Source organism: Lupinus angustifolius, chromosome LG17 (assembly GCF_001865875.1).
Source record: "Lupinus angustifolius cultivar Tanjil chromosome LG17, LupAngTanjil_v1.0, whole genome shotgun sequence".
NCBI classification, from domain to species: Eukaryota; Viridiplantae; Streptophyta; class Magnoliopsida; order Fabales; family Fabaceae; genus Lupinus; species Lupinus angustifolius.
The window spans coordinates 4233267-4254287 of record NC_032025.1 but is presented as its reverse complement, the minus strand read 5'-3'; the positions used below and the strand labels follow the sequence as shown (position 1 = coordinate 4254287).

Below are 21021 nucleotides of genomic sequence, written 5' to 3'. Positions count from 1 at the left end.
CATATGTGTGACCAGTGGGAGATTGTTAGAATTTCTGACAATTATGGGTCACAAATATAATTCTGTAATTGTGTTATGGTCATTATGTAATTAGCCAAAATATAAAATGATCTTCAGTAATTAATTTAGTGGCTAAGGGCATATGTGTCATGAAATAATAATAAGTGTAGATACCTTCAGACAATTTCTGATTTGATGAAGGGACTGAATCAGAATTATTGCAACTTAAGTAGTAACCGCTACAGGGTTACTTTTATGGGTTATGGTCCTCATTTGTAGAGCAATATGTTTTAAGGTGTAGGGTTGAGGAGAATAAGGGAGGATTATGATAGTGTTATCCATAAGGGATAAAACACTATCAAGTCATCCACTCCATAAATTAAGAATTCTCTCCTCACATTAGGCATTCTCTCACCATCAAGCAAAAGAACTCAAGAGAGCTTTCTCATTCCCCTCTAGAGAAAGCATAAGGAAAATCATCAAGTGCTCTAACATCTGGAAGATCATCGCACCCCCATACTTTCGAGATTCTGGAAATGGCTCAACAAGGTATGTTCTTCATCTTCACCATGAAATCATTTGGGGTTTCTTCGGTTTGGGTCATGGTCGTTCCATAGGGTTTATGTATGGGCATAAACATTAGGTTATCGGAACGAAGCCATGACCATAAGGACTTCCGCATTCAATCTAAGGATTACGGATGGAGAAATTCTCCAACATTATATTGTTTAATAATTTGGAGCATCCTTGAATGTAATATTTTCCTGAAAGCCTAAAAAGTGTTTGTTTTCTTATTGACAAAATATTGGTCGAATACAAATGATATTGCGCTGAGAGAGGCTCGAGAAAGCTATAAGACCTACTTTCACATTGGTTTCTCTAGCTTGTTTTGCAGCCCCACTTTTTTGTACAAGGTTGTCCTTTCTCTTCTCACCTTTACTGTTCGAGTGAGACTCTTTTCCAAGAAGTACTCTTTTTTCTTCTAGTTTAAAGAATAATAATGTAATGTCACTCTAAATTCAAAGGATTTAGTATTTGAGAGTTCTCCGTTCTTTGTCAGCTTTTCTAAGCTTTAATTGCATTATCTTTTGCTCCATATAAACTTTGAACTTTTTTTCATCATGAATTAAAGTTCCTATTTTTAAGCATGTTTTTTTTATTGTGTAAACCTATGATACTGAATTTCCTATATTGAATGTTTATTTGTCCACCTACTAAATATTTCATGCCACAACTGCACTAATCTACATCACGGTAATCATAATTTATAAGTTAATATAATGTCTGGATGGGTTAGATTTGTGTTGCATCTTCTTTTTGAAGGAGATTTCAGCTATCATTCAATTTTTGTTCACCAATCACAAATTTCTTTATTTTCCAACTCACGTTTCAGGTAAATTAATCAACATTCAATGCACATACTTGCATAGATAATTTCCTCTATCTACAACGTATCTGTCCATTTGCATTAGTTTTTTATACCCCCGCTATCACATAATTTGTACCATCTTTTATGGGACGAAGGGAATATAGATTAACAATACTCTCTTTTTGATCGGCAAAAGAAAATTATATTAATAAAAAATAATTACAGAGGAAAAGAATAAAAAATTAAAGCAAAACAAGAAAGACAAGAATCTATTACAAATTGGAATTAAGACAATATATTGGGTTAGAAACCCAATTTGAGTAAGCAAAAGAATTATTGCCTATCTAGCCATTAACACAAAGTCAAGAGTTAACTCTTGCAGCTTCAAAAATCTTCCGAGGAGAAGGCCTGACACTATTGAAAACAAAGTCATTCCTAGAAAGCCATATTGCCCAAGTTGAAGCTAACCAAATGATACTCTAAAAATTGAAGTGACAATTGTTTGAAAGCATATCCATCTGAGCAGTGAAGTGGGCTATGGATTGGGAAGAAAGCGTTGTGCTGAACTCCAACCAGTTATAAAGAAGCTGCCAAACCGAATAAGTGATATTGCAAGTGAAAAAAGATGATTAGAAGTTTCTGCGTACTCGTTGCAGCAAGGGCATAAGGGACCTCCTCCATGAGATAAAGGGACCCTCTCTTGTGAAGAGCATCCATAGTAGGGAGTTTGTCCTGAAAAAGTCTCCATGCGAAGGTAGTGACTTTTAAGGGAGCTTTTGATTTCCAAAGAAGACGGAGATGGTTAATGTTGGTAGTTGATTGTTGGTAATGCTTAGTGAGCAGATCGTAAGCCAATTTTACCGAGAACTGATTAGATTTGTCATGGCGCCATTCTCATGAGTCAGTAGCATTTTCCTATAGCACTCCTTTTTGACGTTCCTGCAAAAAAGAATCGATTAGTTCAAGTTCCCAAATAAAAAGATTACGCCTCCATCTGAAATTTCAAGTCCAAGTTCCTTCATACCAATTTCCTAATTCGTTAATGTGAGCGTTTTGGTGAAGACTAAGGGAATACATTCTTCTAAACCTATTTGACAGATTGATAGAACCAAGCCAATTATCATGCCAGAACCTAGTATTAGACCCATCCCCAACACGACGAGAGATACCATTCCAGAACCAAAGATTATTAGAATTTCCCCTAGAAGAAAGAGAACAAAAATCCCTAGCCCAAGCAGATTTCTTAAGGTGAATCGATCTAGACCCAACCCCCACATTAATAGCAAAGTCATGACCATACTTCGAACATAAAACTTTACACCAAAGACTATCTCTCTCATTAAGAAGACGCCAATTCCATTTGTCAAGAAAAGCAAGATTAAAAAAGTGAATATCTTTAACACCTAGCCCCCTAGACTTAGCAGTGCACACTTTTTCTCACCTTACCCAATTAATTTTCTTATGGTTTTCTGATCCTCCCCAAAGACAATCCCTTTGAAATTTTTGGATCATATTAGTAACACTAACAGGAACTTTATAAAAGGACAAAAAGTACACAGGGAGAGCAGAGAGGACCGCATTAATTAAGATGAGTCGACCACCAAAGGAGATAAAATTCTTATTCCAACAAGAGACTATATTCTTCAATTTGTCAATAAGAGGCTTCCATGTATCCTGTCTTTTATAATTCACACCCACAGGGATACCCAAGTAAGAGAAGGCAGTAAAAGAAAGCTTGCAATAGAGATAATCAGACAAACGTTTAGTGTGGTCCTCGGGACTATTTAGACCCAGCAGCTTACTTTTGGAGAAATTAATTTTAAGACCAGAAGTGAGTTCAAATAACTGCAGAATACTTTTCATAGTCCAAATGTTCTGATCAGAGCAGTCGCCGATTAGGATTGCATCATCGGCAAATTAAAGAAGAGAAACTTCAATATTGTTTCGGCCCACCTTGTAAGGATTGAAAAAGCCCTTGAAAATAGCTTGACGCATGAGGCCAGAAAGACCTTCAGCCACAATAAGGAAAAGAAAATGAGAAAGAGGATCCTCGTGACGCAGACCACACTGAAGATGGATCTCTTTCGTGGGACAATCGTTAACCAGAATAGATGTGGAAGCCGTAGACATGCATTCCTTGATCCAACCCCTCCATTTACAGTAGAACCCAAGTTGAGACATCATATGGTCAAGAAAACTCCATGAAACCGAGTCAAAAGCTTTTTCAAAGTCAATTTTAAAAATACCACATGGTTGACCAGTTTGCTTAGCATCGTGAATGATTTCATTGAGAATAACCACACCATCCAGAATATGACGACCTTTAAGAAAAGCAGATTGGCTATCACTAAGGGTGGAAACAGGTCATGCTTTGCTTTAAACAGACCGAGCTTGTATAGCATATAGGAGCCTGGGTCTGGCCTGTTAGCCTGTTTAATTTTTTTTACAAAGCATAGGTCTGGCATGTTTAAAAGTCTGGTCTAGCCTATTAGCCTGTTTAAAGGCCTATTATACTATATTATATTGAAGTAGGTGATCATGTCTATATTTAAATAACTAATATGCATACTTTTAAATAGATTTTTATAACCCTAACAATTAAATTATATTTTTGTGTACATTTTTATATTAAAATTATATATATAATAACATTACTTATTAAAATTATAAAATATGAACATTATTAAATAATATAACTAAATAGGCCAGCATGTTAGGCTTAATAGGCCATTTGGATGGCCTAAAGCCTAGCTTGTTAAACTAAATAGGCTTTTCAAAAAGCATGAGCCTGACTTGTTTACAAAAAAAGTCCGGCCTGACCTAGCATGTTATAGGCCAGGTAATAGGGCCCTGGTAGGCGGCCTGGCCTGTTTCCACCCATAGTTATCACTAATAACCTTCCCGAGAACTTTTCGTAATCTATTTGCAAGCAATTTAGCAAGAATTTTATACACACAATCAATAAGGGAGATAGGTCTATATTCACCAACGTGTTGAGGATTAAGATTCTTCGGAATAAGACAAATGAAGGAAGAGTTGGCACCTTTAGAGATTTTACTATTTACATGAAACTCATGGACCATTGATAAGATATCATCCTTCAAGATATTCCAGAAAGCTTTTATGAATTTAAAGTTAAAACCATCAGGCTCAGGACTCTTGCCACCATCACAGTCCCAAATGGCATTTTTAATTTCCTCATCGTCAAAACTCGTAGTAAGAGAATCATTGTCCAAAGGATCTAATTGATGAAAAGGAACACCATGCAAAGTTGGACGATTTCTGCCATGTTCTGTAAAAAGATTCTCAAAGTGATTAAAGATCCCATGTCTGACACCCTGAACATCATCAATCCAGACATCTAGTGACCATCTATATTGAGCCCGAGAATAGAATTATGACGATTCCTACTATTAATAAGACCATGAAAATATTTGGAATTAGAGTCACCTTCCTTGAGCCATATAGATCTAGACTTTTGAACAATAAGATTGTGGAGAAGCGACTAAGCACGCCAAAGATCCGCCCAAGCCACAGATCTTTTAATGTTTTCATCAGCACTAAGACCTATAGATTCATCCTTTAGGTCAAAATCATGAATCTCGTTTTCAGCTTTATTGATTTTGTTGTTAATGTCCCCAAAATGCTCTTTGTTCTACTTCTTCAAAATGACTTTTAATTGTTTGAGTTTTTCCTTGAGAGCGAACATATTCCAACCGTGACAAGAAAGATTAGCCCAATGATTCTCGACAAAGTAGCAAATTGCTTATCCTCCAACCACGCGTTGATAACCCTAAAAGGCCTAGGGGCCCAATCTTGAAAACTATCACAAAGAACAACAACACAATGATCAGAGACATGACGTTTCAATCCTTTCTGAAGTAAAGATGGGCATTTGAGAGCCCAAGCATTAGAGATCAAGAATCTATCAAGTCGACTCATAGTTTTACCATCACCTTTAACCCAAGTATATTTTCTTCCAGCAATGGGGAGATCCAAAATTTGAAACATTAGAGAGTATTAAAAAATAAATGAATGATGAATAATACATTGACTATATATAAATCATTATACTGTCAATATATAAATATTACATTCATTTAATAAAGCATATGAAGCTACTCATAGTTAAACCACCCCTTTCCATAATATAATTCTTCAACATACACCACATTTAATAATCAATATTTATTTCTATCACTATTTGTTAGATAAACATCTACCATTTTAATTATTTTTTCCTTAAAAAGGCAAAATTTCATATATAGTATTGTAATGTACAAAGGCCGATGAACAAATGAGATGAAGTTCACGAATAGAACCTGAATTACAATGAATTTGAATGGAATGAAAAATACAGCAAAGAATGAATACAATGGAGTAAGAGAATATCAAAAGGTTACAAGGAATATAAATTACAACATGGTGCAAAAAAAGAACGCTCTCATAACTTGTTCAAGGCGCTTGAAACTCCATATTATAATGTATACATCCACTCTACCTCTTTTCACAAGCTTTATACCTTTCATCTCTTTGATTATCAACCTCTTCAAAGGACCCAACAACCAAGTATACACAATGCAAAACAAGGTCAAATATAACATGTTCAAGTGTTCAACAATCATTTTATCTCAACTGTGACAACTCACTCTTTGGTCTTGTTTTTCAACCAAATTCTCAAAACTCCAATCCCTTCTCATTCCACTGCACCTCACCAATCTTGGTTCGGAGCTGCCCGAAAAGGAAACCGTTCCGGTGCTATGAATGCGGCGGTGATCGGCCTTAAGTTTGGCCACAGCCCCACTTTTTTCCCCTTGTGGAGGAGCTATATTACCGGACCAACTTCTATCAACCCTTTTGCATGCTTCCCTATATTCCTTTTCGGTGTATAGATCCTCATATGAGTCTGTTCTTTGAAGTACTTGGCTGCATGTAAGGCAATTCAGACTCATGATGCTATTTTCTTGGGTCCCAAGGCAAGCTCTTTTCTTATGGCTTTTGGAAGATTGGTGGAGGAAAGTGAAAACGGGAACTAAGTTTATATAATTTTTTTACCAGAGGGAATGAAAAGGAATAGTACATGATGGGTTGGAAGAGAGAAATGAGATAATCAAACTGATTAAACAACCTGTTCTTACCTTTTGGCATTAGTTTCTAATCCGTAAATATAGCATAGCCACACACATTTATATGGCTATGTTTAGTATTGACTATTGACCAATGACACATTGATTCCTATTGAATTTGTTTTTACAATCTACATGCCAAATGGGAGTTATTTTGTCAAAGATGATTTATTGGTATATGTGTGTGAAGATTATGTTATATTATTCATTCTTGTTACTCTATTACCTTTTTTTTTTATCTTTCACCCACTTGTACTTGGAGTTGTTTCTTGATCTTTCTATTTCTGGATCCCTAATTTCAAGAGTGAAAGTCAAATTTGAGATGTTTGTATGGTGACAATTTAAGAGCTATATCATTGACAGTTCGGCACCAACTTAAAGGCAATGGTACGCAAGCCCAAATTCAGACCCTATTTTGGTGATAGCCTAGATGTCTCTTTTTTAGTCACTTTTAGAAGGAAAAGCATATACATTACATATTTGTTTGTCTAATCTGATTTAATAAGCTTTAGAATGAAGAAACATTTTTTTGTCTCTCAAAATTTTGGTGCATATTAATTGAATCGTTAAAATATTAAGAAAATCTAAATTGGTTCTAAAAAATCTTAAACTCAATCAAATTACTCATTTTATGACAATGTTGTGATATTTTAGTTATGTCGGAAATTATTTTGATTCATACTAGTAGTTTTTTAGAATCGTTGAACTTTTATGTTGGATATTAAATTGGCATATTCAAAAAAAATTGAGAAACCAAAATAGAAGGTGATAATATTATAGTTCCAAATTTCTATTTCACCATGAAGAGAGGAAATCACTATTAAAAAAAACTATTATATGGTTAAAAAAATTGATACAATCATGGTATCCCCTCACTATTATATGTTTAATAATATTTATGATTTTTCCCCTTTAAAATAAAAAGGATAACACATCACATATTCACTCACCAAAATCACCTCTCCTATTAAATTGTAGTTTAAGAGTTGAATTTTAAAAGAAAAAAGAAAGAAATGGAAGACTTATGAATCATCTTATAAGTATATTTTATTGTTCCCTATGAAATAGCTCGGTCCATGAGAGAGGAAATGATTAGCCTTGAAGACTAGAGGAGAGAGGAAATGATTTTTACTAACAAAAGCTATAGAAATAGCCCGGTTCATGAGGAGTCATGTGGGCCACGAGTGGAATTATGACCCAATCGTTGAACTCCTCTAGAGGAGTGAGAAGATTTGTCCCCAAAGCCCAAATGAGAAGGCCTGGACTGCTGCGCTATGGGCCCATTGTAAGCTTCATGTCGAAAATTGTTGCGGTACACCAAATTAAGGGGAGCATCTGCGGTCTTACACTTGTGTCACTCTACGTGTCATGAGTTTGTGATTGGTCAGAAAAATACTTAATAATTAAATTTTAACTTAAATATATTTTTTCGATCAATCACAAGCACATAACACATGGAGTGGTACAAAGTGTAAGACAGTAGATATGTACAATGTGATCACATTTATTGTCCTAAAAATTATACAATAATTAGTTGAAAAAATATATATTTAAGTTAAAATTTTAAATGTGTTTTAAATTTTTAAATGTGATTTAGTAAGCTTATGGACAATAGTACAGAAACTGTAGTCATGATCAAAGGGCTAGTTGTAGTGGTAGTAACAATTGTTGCTCTGATCAGTGTAACAGCCATGACCTCGACTGTACAATCCTCCGTGGTAGAATGAAGAAGAACGATAAGACGGAAACGAAGCCATCAAGTTGTTGTTAATGAAGTGCATGCATCACCCATGGATGTTACCTTGCCAAGAAACTAATGAATTGCCATAAATGAACATAATCAATAAGTTGATATTGTAAAGAATCAGATATCCGATTAAGAAACCATGCAAACACGTGTTGATTAATTTCCTCCCAATTTGCAAATTCAAGATTGCACAATTTGCTAGATAATTATATGAACAAAACAATAGAGCTGGTTCACATGAAGAACATTCCACAATTTGCTAGACAAATTATATGGTATTATTATCTAGTGTCACGTGAATAATTGTTTCTTCAGTTTAAAAAATGATAGTATTATAATATAATCATTTAAAATTTATTTTATTTTTCAAAATTGGGAAAAAAATTAATCATGTGGGCCACCTGTCAGGGCCTTCAGTGACATGCATGGGCGATCTGAATTTTCACGTGTTATATGTGTTGGAAATTAGATAGACTTTAATGGTGGTTTTGGAGACTTTATTCTTTAAACATGCATAATAAAGATGATGAACACCAACATATATATATATAGTCAAGATCTTTTATGTCAAATCATCAAGAACAAATATATAAAACTAGAACTTGAGCGGAAGCATCACTTAACATATTCATAGAGAATATGGTGAATGAACTTTATACTAATCTTAGCATCATTTATCATGTATCCATCAACTCCATGTTCATTGTCTTTATATGCAAATGCATGGTCATATAGAATATGTAGGTTCTTTGATCTTCCAATTGTAGATAATCATTAGTCTTAGTTTCTCCTCTAATGGGATGAAGAGAATGACATGTTTGTATGTATGTTGTGGTTCTTGTTATGTTATGTGTTGTATTGGGGACCATAACCCCTATTTATAAGACAACCATTATCTTTCATTAAGGGTGGTGTTTTTTCAATTTTCTTATTTCTTATTTCTTACTCTTGCTCATCATAAAAATAGAAACAAGACTATAGTATCTACACAATAATTTTCATAACAATTATGTCTATAAGCGTATATCTTACTTGAAGTATATCACTTTAGTATGGTTACTTAAAATGATGACCCTAAATACATTTAAACACTACCCAAAATTCCTTACAATATATCCATAGTTTGTTAAAATAGTTGAGCATTGGTTAGTTGGTTAATTAGTTAGGTAGGATAGTTAGTTTTTCTATCCTTTATATAAATGATTCAATGTAATTTTGTATCAATCTATTCAATATTCAATGAATAAAATTCTTTTCTTTCATCTTTCTTGATTCATCAAGAAATCTTTTTCATGCATCCTACCATTTTAACATGGTATCATAGCAATAATTATTGTTTTGATCACTTTCACTTCTGCTTTTATCGTTCCAAGATTCAAGATAGAATCATCATCATTCATCAATCACCAAAGTGAGAAGAAGTTGGAGTTTGATCAAGGGAAATTCATTATCATATTCAGAACCCTCAAATAAAGAACTTCTTCATTCTTTCTTCCTTTATGTTTTCTTCTTCCTTGATCAATTTGAGGTTAAATTTTCATCATATATTGAAGAATGCTCAATCAAGTTTATATCAACAAGAATTAATAAGAAATATGACTATCAAGACTCATTCAAGAACTTCATCAAGAAATAAAGTGCAACTCTTTTATTACTTATAGCATCTCGGATAGCATCCATTGCAGCTTTATAAAGAAGTCTTCATCTCTGCAATCATGTTTACGTAAAGTGTCTATATCTGTTCCGGGGCCATGCATATATGATCCAAAAGTGAAAATCTTGGCATTTGCTTCGTGCACCCGATGTTCATTGAGTCATTTGACCCGGCTAATAATTTTGATTTGTCAGAAAAGTCTTGGCTTTGGTTTGCTACTCTATTTTATTTAGACCTCTGTCATTAAGCTTTGGATGAGTTACAACATTCCTCTATGGGCTAAGTGAAAGAAGCATATAAATAGGTTTGACACCACATCTTGACCCAAAATCTTAAAGCATTAGGTTTATGGGTTCATCCACTTATATGTTCTTTAACTCATCCATTTTTGCTCAATGTGGGACTTTTTCATTCCCACTTGGATACCCAACAAATCATTGGTCTCTTCTCAATTGAAAGATCCACTAGTCTAATGGATTGTGCTCGGTGTTTCAAATTGTGTACCGCATCACGTGATGTGGCCGCAATATTATGATTGCAGTAATCGTCGCAACCGCATAACATCACAATTGCGGTGTGATATCGAATCACAGTAATGCGACTGCCACAAGCCGCATCACAACTACATCAACTGCATTTTGACTGCATCAGGTCACAACGCAACCGCATCGGGCCGCATCAGACCGCATTGATGTGAAAAATATGTTTTTGCTCACAAAATAATTCACAACACAACAATCGCGATGGCCACAATGACCGCAATCGCAGTAACCGTGACCGCAATTTAAAACACTACGTGATGCAACCGCAATTTATAACATCGCAATTGTCGTGTGATACTGAATCATAGTGATGCGACTGCAACAGGCCAGATTGGCCGAATTTTGACCGCATCAGGCCACAACGCAACCACATTGGGCCGCATCAAACGACATCGATGTGAAAAATATGTTTTTACTCACAAAATAATTAACACTGTAACGGCCGCAATTACTGCAATCACAGTAACCACAATCGCAACCACAATTTAATACATTGATTGTGCCTAATCCTAATTATTTTATTTTTAAGTAAATTTATCCATGAGACAATTGGTCATATTGCAAAATTTACCTATATTATAGGGATTTGAAACTTTTTTTTTTTTTTGTCAATGCTAGGATTTCCCTAACATTTTTTAAAGTTTAAACGAATGACTAATCCGCATCAATTTTTATGCATACGATACTCAATCCTTGATTTTGTTGGACCATGTGACAAACATATTATTGGTTTCAAGATTATATTTATAAAAGCTAATTTTATCGAATATATTTTAGCTTTAATTTTAATTTACTTCTTAGTTATCTGTGCCAAACAAACTCGTATGATGTCACAATGAGGTTGTCACAAAACTTTTCCCCAAGCCAGACCACTCATTCATAGCACCTCACAATTTCCACCATGGAAGTTAGATAATAGATATGATTCCTTTGTCCAAATTCTTCCGTCTCTGGGTTTCTTGTACCATGCATCATGTGCCTGTTATATCAAAACCGGATGAATGAATGGGTTCCTTTTGAAAACCTCCATAATTGTCACAATGCACTATGCACTATGCTGGTACTGCAAAGCAATGAACACTCCATCTATGACTTTGCTCCAGTATTAAAGTGAGAAAGTTGATTTCACAACTCACCCACCATATAAGAAAAGGGACACATCACTTATGGTCAAATCCGTAGGATTATTGCTGAAGGCAGTAAAAGGAAAATTGTTGAGAGCATTAACAAACACAGTAAAACACTCTATTAATTGTGACAGTATTAAAATCAGAAAGTTGATTTTCCAACTCACCCACCAATAGAAGGAAAGGGACACATCACTTGTGGTAGCAAATCTGTAGGATTATTGCTGAAGGCAGCAGAAGGAAAATTGTTGAGAGCATTAACAAACACAGTAAAACACTCTATTAATTGTGACAGTGTTATCTTCCTTCTGAGGCATGTACATATTGAAATAATTACTTATTTATGGCACAATTCATTACATAATTATTATCTTGATGTGAGAGATAATAACGAGTCTTCAAATAAATATTGCACACATTGATTTTATTGTTGCAAGATAGAAGTTATTATCACAATCTGAACATGCTAATTTTAATCCAAATCTCTATATATGTATACATTCCTAAAATGCTATGTGGGTAGTAGCTATAACAAAGTGCGCAAAGCCAATGCAGGAAAAAGAAATACACAACAAAGCCATATAATGATAAACTCCAGTGACAACAATTTAACAAATTAGAAATAGTTGGTAAAGGCATCTAATTCAATGCTACCTTCCAATGCCACGTTATTTTCAATAGAACTTAAAGAGAAAGAGAAAAAGAACCCACCTTTTTGGCTCCTCTTTCTAATGGTGGATTGTTGCTGGCTATCGACCTGCATGTTGGTATTTAGCAGAGATTTGGATTCCACAAACACATGCATGACAGAACCTCGTACACAGCAACTTTGGGTTCTTGTTTTTACTCAATACCCTTGTTTAAAAAAATTATGATATTTATACACCACACTGTATTTATACACCACACTGCACACACTTCTACATACATATATTTATTATAACTTCGTGCACGGGTCATCATGAGAAGGCTTGTCCTAACCCGACCCTAAATATTAGCTATGTAATTTTTTTGAATTTGGACCTAGACCCGAAGCTAACCCAATCATAAATATCAATCGGGCTAATTTTTAAATTCATACCCGACCATAGACTCGATTAAATATAATACATACTCATGTTAGATAAAATATTCTCAATATTACTTATTATTGTGTATATATAATTTGACATATAAAATAACATATGTATATATATTATTAATCATGTATATATGATAAAAAATTAAAGAATTAATGATACTTTCGGCCAAAAAATGTTATTACCGTATACATGATTGAACAAACAAAAATATGTACAAACACGATGAATGGATAACCATGTGACTAGTTGGACTGGGTCATATTTGTCTCTTGTCCAACGACCAGGTCTAATTTTTAAACCCAGACTTGATTCTAAACTCAATGAGACCCAACCGTGTATAGACCCGATCATAATCAGGCTATATTAGGTGAGCAGGTGCTATCATATATGATATACATCTAAAAGGCATATATGAGTGTGCAAATTTAATTTTCCTTCAAGTTGGTAGGGTCACAATTTGAGTGGTTAGAAGGCCTAAACAGGAAACTGGCTTTAACTGATAAGAAAAAAGGTGCGAGATCTAAAAGGGCGAGTACTAAACTTGAAAACGTGGCAAAGACGTAGACACTAAAAAAGAATTACCACCCATCATAAAGATAGAGAAGGACTTGGAAGTATTTCCTGCAGAGATGCATTATTCACATGGCTGAAAGGTAATCATAGAGTAAACAACAGATCTTGATTCCCAACAACAACTAGTGATCAAGCTCCACCTCACAAAAATCAAACTCTTCTCATTATATATCAGACAATAAAAACACTAATTGATTTTTTTTGTGCACAAGGGTATCCCAAATGAGTCAAGTCTTTTCCATATATACAACCGGTCATTTACCAACTATGTTGTGCTTTGTTGGTAAAAGAAATTGAACTTTATCAAATCACATATAGATTGGAAAACGTTTTCACTTCTTCAATAGAGCCATAATAAAATCCTACAAAAAAAGGTGCATATTGTATACTCAAACAACACAACCCAAGGATGAATACCATGCAGACAAAAAACCCACGGCCAGAACCGCAAATAGTCACTGATAAGCTGAAGAATAATGATACTCAGAAATTCAAGAGGTTCACATTTATGAAAATATATATACATTCTAGACAGATAATATAAACACACACAAAATCTACTTTGACTTCATCAAAGCTACCTACTGCCGCCCATAGCTAGTTTATCAGCTTCCCAAATTGAATTAACTCAGAATTTAGACTATGCTAGCTACCCAAAAAAGGAACCTTAAAATGAAAAAGAACTTATTTTACAGAGCTTGCTACTGGGAAGGTTTAAAATATCCCAGAAACACTGCAAACTTGTTAAGAGACATATCGGAATGGTGCAGTGCCGGGTGAAGCAGAGATATCTATTATTGGCCATCACCAAATTTGGACGACAGTGCAACGTGTAGCTGTTCCTGAGTATAAAACCTGCTTCCCATTTTCACCGTTGCTTGTTGGATCATCAAATCATTCACCACTGACACACTGGCATGATGGACATCCAAGTCCAATTCCATCAAAGCCGCCATCAACCTTGCAGCAGGGTGATTCTTCTTGCTACATTGGATCCTTACCATTGCATCCCAACCAATAATCTTAACATCGATATCCAAATCAATCAGCTTACCGCTTCCGACACTATTCAACATCTTCAATTCCTTGTCAAGTGGAGGTAGTGCATCTGAATCTTTGGTGGTTTTCTCAAGTTCCTTCTTCACTGTATCCAATTGCTTCTTCAAACCATCTTTGTCCGATTCTAGGTTCTGAAGCTTGGATTTCAGCTCTGTAATGTAAGAAATGGCATCCCCCAAGAGCGATGCTTTGTCCATCTTTGACACATTTGGAACCACGGCACGAAGAGCGTAGAATCTCTGGTTCAGCTTCTCCCTCCTCTGCCTCTCTGCTTCAACATGATTCAATGGTTCCTCTCGGCCATTTGCCGGTTTCCTGCCTCTTTTTCGGGGCCGTTTTTCTGGTTCAACCACTATAGTGCTTTCAGGGTCCTTCACGATAGAAGCTTCAATATCCGAATGGTCGGAATCACCACCACCACTAGACCTCATATTCGAAGTTGAAGCCGGCAAAACAACACCAGAGGTGAACGAAAGCATGCCATCATCATTGCTACTCCTCGAAGTCTGGGACCTCCTCTTCTTGCTATTCTCCTCCGCAGCAGGAGCAGCAGCAACAAATTGAGACTGACCAGAGAAAAAATGAGACATATTTTCATTCGTGTTGATGTAAGAACTCTTCTTGCTCTCCCCGAAGCTCAGAATCTCGCCCGATTCCGGCTTCAGAGAATGGTGGCTATGCTGATTGCCCCCATTCTTCACACCATTTCCTTCAAACCCATAAGCAGAAAAATTCAATTCCTTAGAAAACAAACTCTGCTGTTGCTGCTGATTCTGCTTCTGTTGAGTTGACCTATTAGGAAAGTTAACAGCACTTGGGGTTTCCGTTAAAGTACTAGAACCAGGGGTCTCAAGCTGTGTCGTTTTAGGAACAACCATATTGTGATGACTGTTTCTATGACTATTGTTCAAGCTCGGAATAGAAACAGAAACATCACCAGTAACAGGAGCAACAACAGTGTTGTTTGTATTCACAGAATCCCTAATTTCAGGATCACTGAGCCATAACGAAGAAGGGTCATTCTCACCCTGATCCGTGGTTGTGCTAGCGGTAAAGGGCCATGAACCCACATCATGATTGTTATTGTTATTGTTGAAATTGAACAAAAATCTTACCTTGTTCATTAGATCAGGGTTCTGGAAAACCATTTCAGTGGACCCCAGTTCCACAACCCCATTCGCCGCGGGTATACAAACAATCGTTTGAAGCCCAAAAACCTGCGCCTGTCTAGCCCTCTCACAAGCCGATCCAGCTAGACGCTCCGAACCGGTGACCCAAACCGGGGTCGAGTTGAAGAAAGCTTGACCCGGTAACTCAGAACCGTTAACAAATGACTGAGTCATCGAAACAAGGAAGAACCACTCAGTATCTGTAACTTCTTCATCTACTGTATCGTTTTCATTTGAAGAGCCTGAGATGAGAGAGTTCAGTTCGCGAAGCACTTTCTTCCGGTGGTTTTGTTCTGCAGATGAAGTCTTTTTGGTGTTATTATTGTTGGGTTTTGATTTGGATTTGGATTTGTCATCATCGCCTTTATAGTAACCATCGCCCCAAGCGAGGAGAGTGGAGGAAGAGGAATAATCATAAGAGGATTGCCAGAATATGGCATAGGTCCAGATGTGAGTGGCATGGCCTTCGATGAGAGCTTGGAGACGTTGCTGGAGTGTGTCTTGATTAAAAAGGGGTTGTTGGTGTGGTGGTGGTGGTGGTTGTTGTGGTGGAAGTGACGGCGTAGGAGGTGGCCAGAGAGAAGAGAGATCGGAGGAGGAAGTAGTGGACATAAAAGCCTCCATGACGGAGGAGTTGTCGTCGGTCCAGAGATTCATTATTATGGATACATAAATAAGGAAATGGAAAATCTATTAATCTAGTGGCAGTGATTCAGTGAAGTGGGTGGTGGTGGTGGTGGTGGTGGTGGTGGTGGTGGTGAAAACTATGATGGAAATTGGATAGAAAGAGAGAATAAGAGAGAGGGACAGTGTTAATGTGATTGTTTAATCAGAGGCTCAATTTTCAGATTGAAAGACTAGAGAGGCTGCATTTGGCATTTATTTGGGTGCATTTTGGTTGAATTTTATATTGGGGTTCCAATTTCCAAGAGAACGAGTGAGTGTGAGCCTTCCACGAAATGGGTGTGCCCCATTGATTTGCAGGGGGTGAAAAGGACGGAGTCACTTTTAACAGTTTTTAAATGATTTAATTCAATTACTTCTTAAATTAATTAATTAATATCTAAATTAAACAATTAAGTGCCATGAATAATTCTTATTATTTAAATAATATGGTTAAAAATAATATAATCGGTGTTTTAGTTTTTTGGGAAATTTCATTCACTCTTCAATATTGCTCGAGTCCAGCAACGGACTACATGATATTTAGGAGTATGAATCATCTTCATTAATGATGGAAAGATAAATTATTTAAAAACTCAAAAATATTTAATATATAATGATATATCTATTACTTTAAGTATAATAAAATAACATATATTTTAATAAAAATATTAGTCTCTCCATTACTGAATGTATCTAGTAGTGTGGGTAGTTATATTGGAAATATTTTGTATATATACCCTATTTTTTCACGCTGTAATATATATATATATATAAATATATAAAGTACACTTTATATTTTAAAGTCAAAGCTAGCCGGTCCAACTAGAGCTAATCATCTTTTTTAAGAAATTACTACAAATTGCTTTTTTATGGCATGATTAATGGAAGAGATTCACTGTGCACATTTAATATTATGTTTTTGGATTATGGTTCTAAACTTTGAAATTATAATGTATGATATTATAGATTAGAATAAAAACGAAGTCATCAAATTGAACATGTTATTTTTTCTTGTTCTTTAGTTTTTGAATTTTCTCTAATAAATTAGTTTTTTTTTTGTACGGAAAGGAAAAAAAACTAAAGCACACTTAGTTTAATATGTCCATAGAGACCACATTACATATTTAATTTTTTATGAACTTATTTAATGATATTTTTTGTGTGGGTATAAACCAAAGTAGTTATATAGACTTGAATTTGAGAACCTGAAGATAAAACAAACTTCTACGGATTGACCTATGTACTTATTGATAATGTCATTTGTTTATTGATGACATTTATATCTTTCATAAACTTAGTTAATATTTCACTTTTATTGAGAACTTATATTATGCGTCATTAATATTTTTTTCTTAAGGAAAAAAGTCACGTAATTTTGTTTAACAAAACAAGTTAGACTTTTAAGCATGGCAATAAAATTCTTCGCGTAGATATCTGTGTGAAACCATTTCAGTCAAAGCAAGAAAATCCCTTGTTGACTGAGTTTGATTGAGGATTTAGATTTCCCTACATATTCTTGTTAAAAACTCACACTCACTACCCAATGTTGTCATCCTCTACATGCTTCTTCACACTAATAGGGGAATGAAAGCTCACTAGTGACCTAGTGTGGGCCACACTATGTAAGAGTCTCCGCGGTGAAATTGGTCAAAAAAAATCCTACACGTTTCAAATATTCGCCACAGGATTTGGTCTCAGCCTTTGGTGCTCGGACCATTCGGGCAATCTCAGCCATTTCCTTTTTCAAAGAAGTATGAATTGAAAGTTCAATGTCTTTCATTTTAGATATTATTGACTAAATATACTTAAAAGCTCAATTAAAGATAAGTTTTGTGTAATATAAAAATATATAATCAAATATTATTATTATTATGATATTCAGATTATTTTTTCGTAAATTAATGAATAATAAAATAAAGAAGTCAAATTAATATAATAATGATGACATCTTAAAGGATTTTTTGTGTTGCAGGAGACACTTGGATCAATAGATAGAGTTGATAGGATTTCTCAATGATCTTAACCAGGCATATGCAAATATGATAAGATAAAAAAAAATATACATTAAAGTGTACAATTATACATTATCATTATATTATTCATATCTAATTATTATCGATTCTTTAAAAAAAGTGATTCAAATAAATATAAATGATATAGTGATAGTATATAAATTTTTATACTAACAAATATACATATATATTACACTGGTATAATAAATATTCAATAGGTTTTTTTATACATTCCAGCCAATTTTGAACAGAACTACGGTCCGTAGAGAATGTAAATGAGTCCAATATTCAATGTATAAAACTACCATTTGATGAATTTATTTTGTTTTGTCTTAACTGATTTTGTTTTGTCATAATTTATTTGTACCAAAAATTTATATTTATATTTGTATTTCATAACAAATTCTTATCCTCTGTAAAAATAAACCTCTCATTATATTTAATAATAAATTTAAGATAATCTATTCTTTAAACTATAGTTACTAGATAACTTATGTTTATGTCGATATCAATCTATAATAATATACTTTTGAATTAAAAAACAGGCTGATAGACACCACAATAAATATTAACAATATTATATATCAAAACAGTATTAACAATATTATTATTAATGTGATACAAAAAAAAACTAAAATAGTAATAGTCCCGTTACAAAATAATAGTAAAAGGCTATTTAGAAATTTAACTCCCTAATAACAAAACAAGATTATAATGTTTATTTATAACATATAAAGAAAAATCCGTTAAAAACTTTTACAGACATCACAAATAAAATTATTCAAAATCTGGAAGGAATTGGATAAAGCAAAGGAAAAAATAGAATATGGAGAGAAAAACAAAAGGAAATAGTGAATTGTTGTTGGGAGATATTACTGTGTTGCTGGGAGAGATGGTGACCCATCGACTGGTTGTTCTGATTTAACCTGCATCTTTATTATCAACAAAATTATTATTTCTGCATATAGACCAAAGTTTTTAAAAAATAATACTATAAAATAATTATTCTTTAATATTGATAAAATAAAAAATTGTAAGGGTAAAATTGGACAAAAGTTAATTTAAATAACTATAGGTTCTCTTTAATTATAATACAAACTTATCAACTTAAATGTTCAAAAATAAAAATATAAAATTCATAGATATTGATAAATTTAAATTTAGAATTGTGATAGAAATAAGATGTAAGTAAAATATAATCTATTAGTAAAGATATATAAAATATGGCAAAAAACAATTTAAATCAATTCTGTATATAATGATATATGTATAGATTAGATAATCCCACCACTTGCTTAGTGAAAAAGACTTTGCTTTGCCTTGAAATATTGTTAACCATTTGATTATTGTGTCACGTTTTGCTTGATGTTTGTTGTCTCCCTATAGTTTTATTTTATATTTGTCTCTCTCTTCTATATCACGGGGATGCCACTTTCCCATGTGAAAAACACTTCCACGCTCGACTTTGTTTACTTCTTGCCCATTTAATATTCCCCACTAACCTTTCTCTATTACAATATTCATACCAATAACAGGTCATCGTGGATTTTACAATGATGCGGTTTTTTTGGGTTTGTCGAGTACTATATATATGAAGCATTTATTTAAATTACTATTTTATCAAAATTTTGTTTCTAAGACCACCATCTAGGGAAGGAAGAGGATCATCTCCATTAATCAAAATGTAAGTGTTTGTTTTATCTAATATTTTTAATGATAAAAATATTATTATATATTATTTTTTGTTTATTATTGTGTAATATTTATTTCTTTAATAGTGGAAAAAAAAACTATCAATAATCAACGGATACCCTAAAAGATATAACTATTAAGTTGTGTGAAGAGAAAAAGATTGGATCCGTGAAACATCACATATCCTTATTCTTCTAAATGTAAACTGTATTTAATACAAATATTCCATAAGGTATATGCTATAGCTCTTGGCAATTGCTGCATAGAACTCTCGTGGACTGAATATATAATTTGCTTAATTGGTTTAGGTCCTGCTAGCTGGAGGTTAAAGGTACTTTTGGGTTGTATTTTTTTATGATTTGAAGTATATCTTGTACTTTAATTTATCACTAATATAAATTTTGTCTTATACCAAGCTACGATTTATTAACTTAAAATAGAAATAAGTTAATGTGGATACCATGTGTGACCTATTTAATATTGTTATATGTTGCATGATTGATGTGGAGAATCACATGATTTATATAAACTAAAGAGAAATGAAACGACAAATTAGTACAACATAATGTGAGTCAAATTTTGTAGCTTTGTTGAAAATGCTCTAAAACATTTGAAGAAATTAATTAGTATATTAAAAGGTTAGAAGGAAGGGTTTCTTAAATTTACTTCACCCAGGTCTTTCTACATGGAAAATCCCCTTCGTATTTGCAATCATTTTCAACAGACCAGCTGTTTAAACTTTAAATCAGGTTTTCTATCTTACATTCCAGATGGAATTTTTTTCTATATTTATAACCTTCCTGTTTGTTGTTGATCCACCTTTTCAGTTCAAGGATAGCTGCGGAAATATTTGGATAAATATATTTTCCATGGGTAAATGTAATATTTCTGGTAATAGAAATTTTGTTGAGTTAATTAACTACTTTTTGTAAAAAAAATAGTTTTGTTGTTTAACTGGAAAGGAAATAGTTGATGACACACTCAATATATTGAACAGTCAAAATTCCTTTTGAAGACAAAGTGTATGTTCAAGTCCAAGGTAAGGGAAGCCTGTCAAGTTATATATATATATATATATATATATATATTGAATAGAAGTGAATGAGTTAAATAATGTATATAAACTCATAAACCTAATATGGATAAAATGTATGCAATAATAATGTATGAATGTTATATATTTTCATTGTATTATCCATCATT

At 33.8% G+C, this 21021-nt stretch overlaps 1 protein-coding gene across 1 annotated transcript; it reads right to left on the bottom strand.

Moving 5' to 3' along the window:
• LOC109331455 (transcription factor MYC3-like) lies at positions 13648–16355 on the bottom strand. The gene is made up of 2 exons (XM_019565969.1): positions 16194–16355; positions 13648–16141 (listed from the first exon to the last, which is right to left on the bottom strand). The coding sequence occupies exon 2, from the start codon at positions 16103–16105 to the stop codon at positions 14015–14017; it is 2091 nt and encodes a 696-aa protein (XP_019421514.1). The 5' UTR covers positions 16106–16141; positions 16194–16355; the 3' UTR covers positions 13648–14014.

What these genes read in the sequence shown, in the direction of transcription:
- LOC109331455 (XM_019565969.1), bottom strand. Translation starts at nt 16,105, where the DNA reads ATGAATCTCTGGACCGACGACAACTCCTCCGTCATGGAGGCTTTTATG.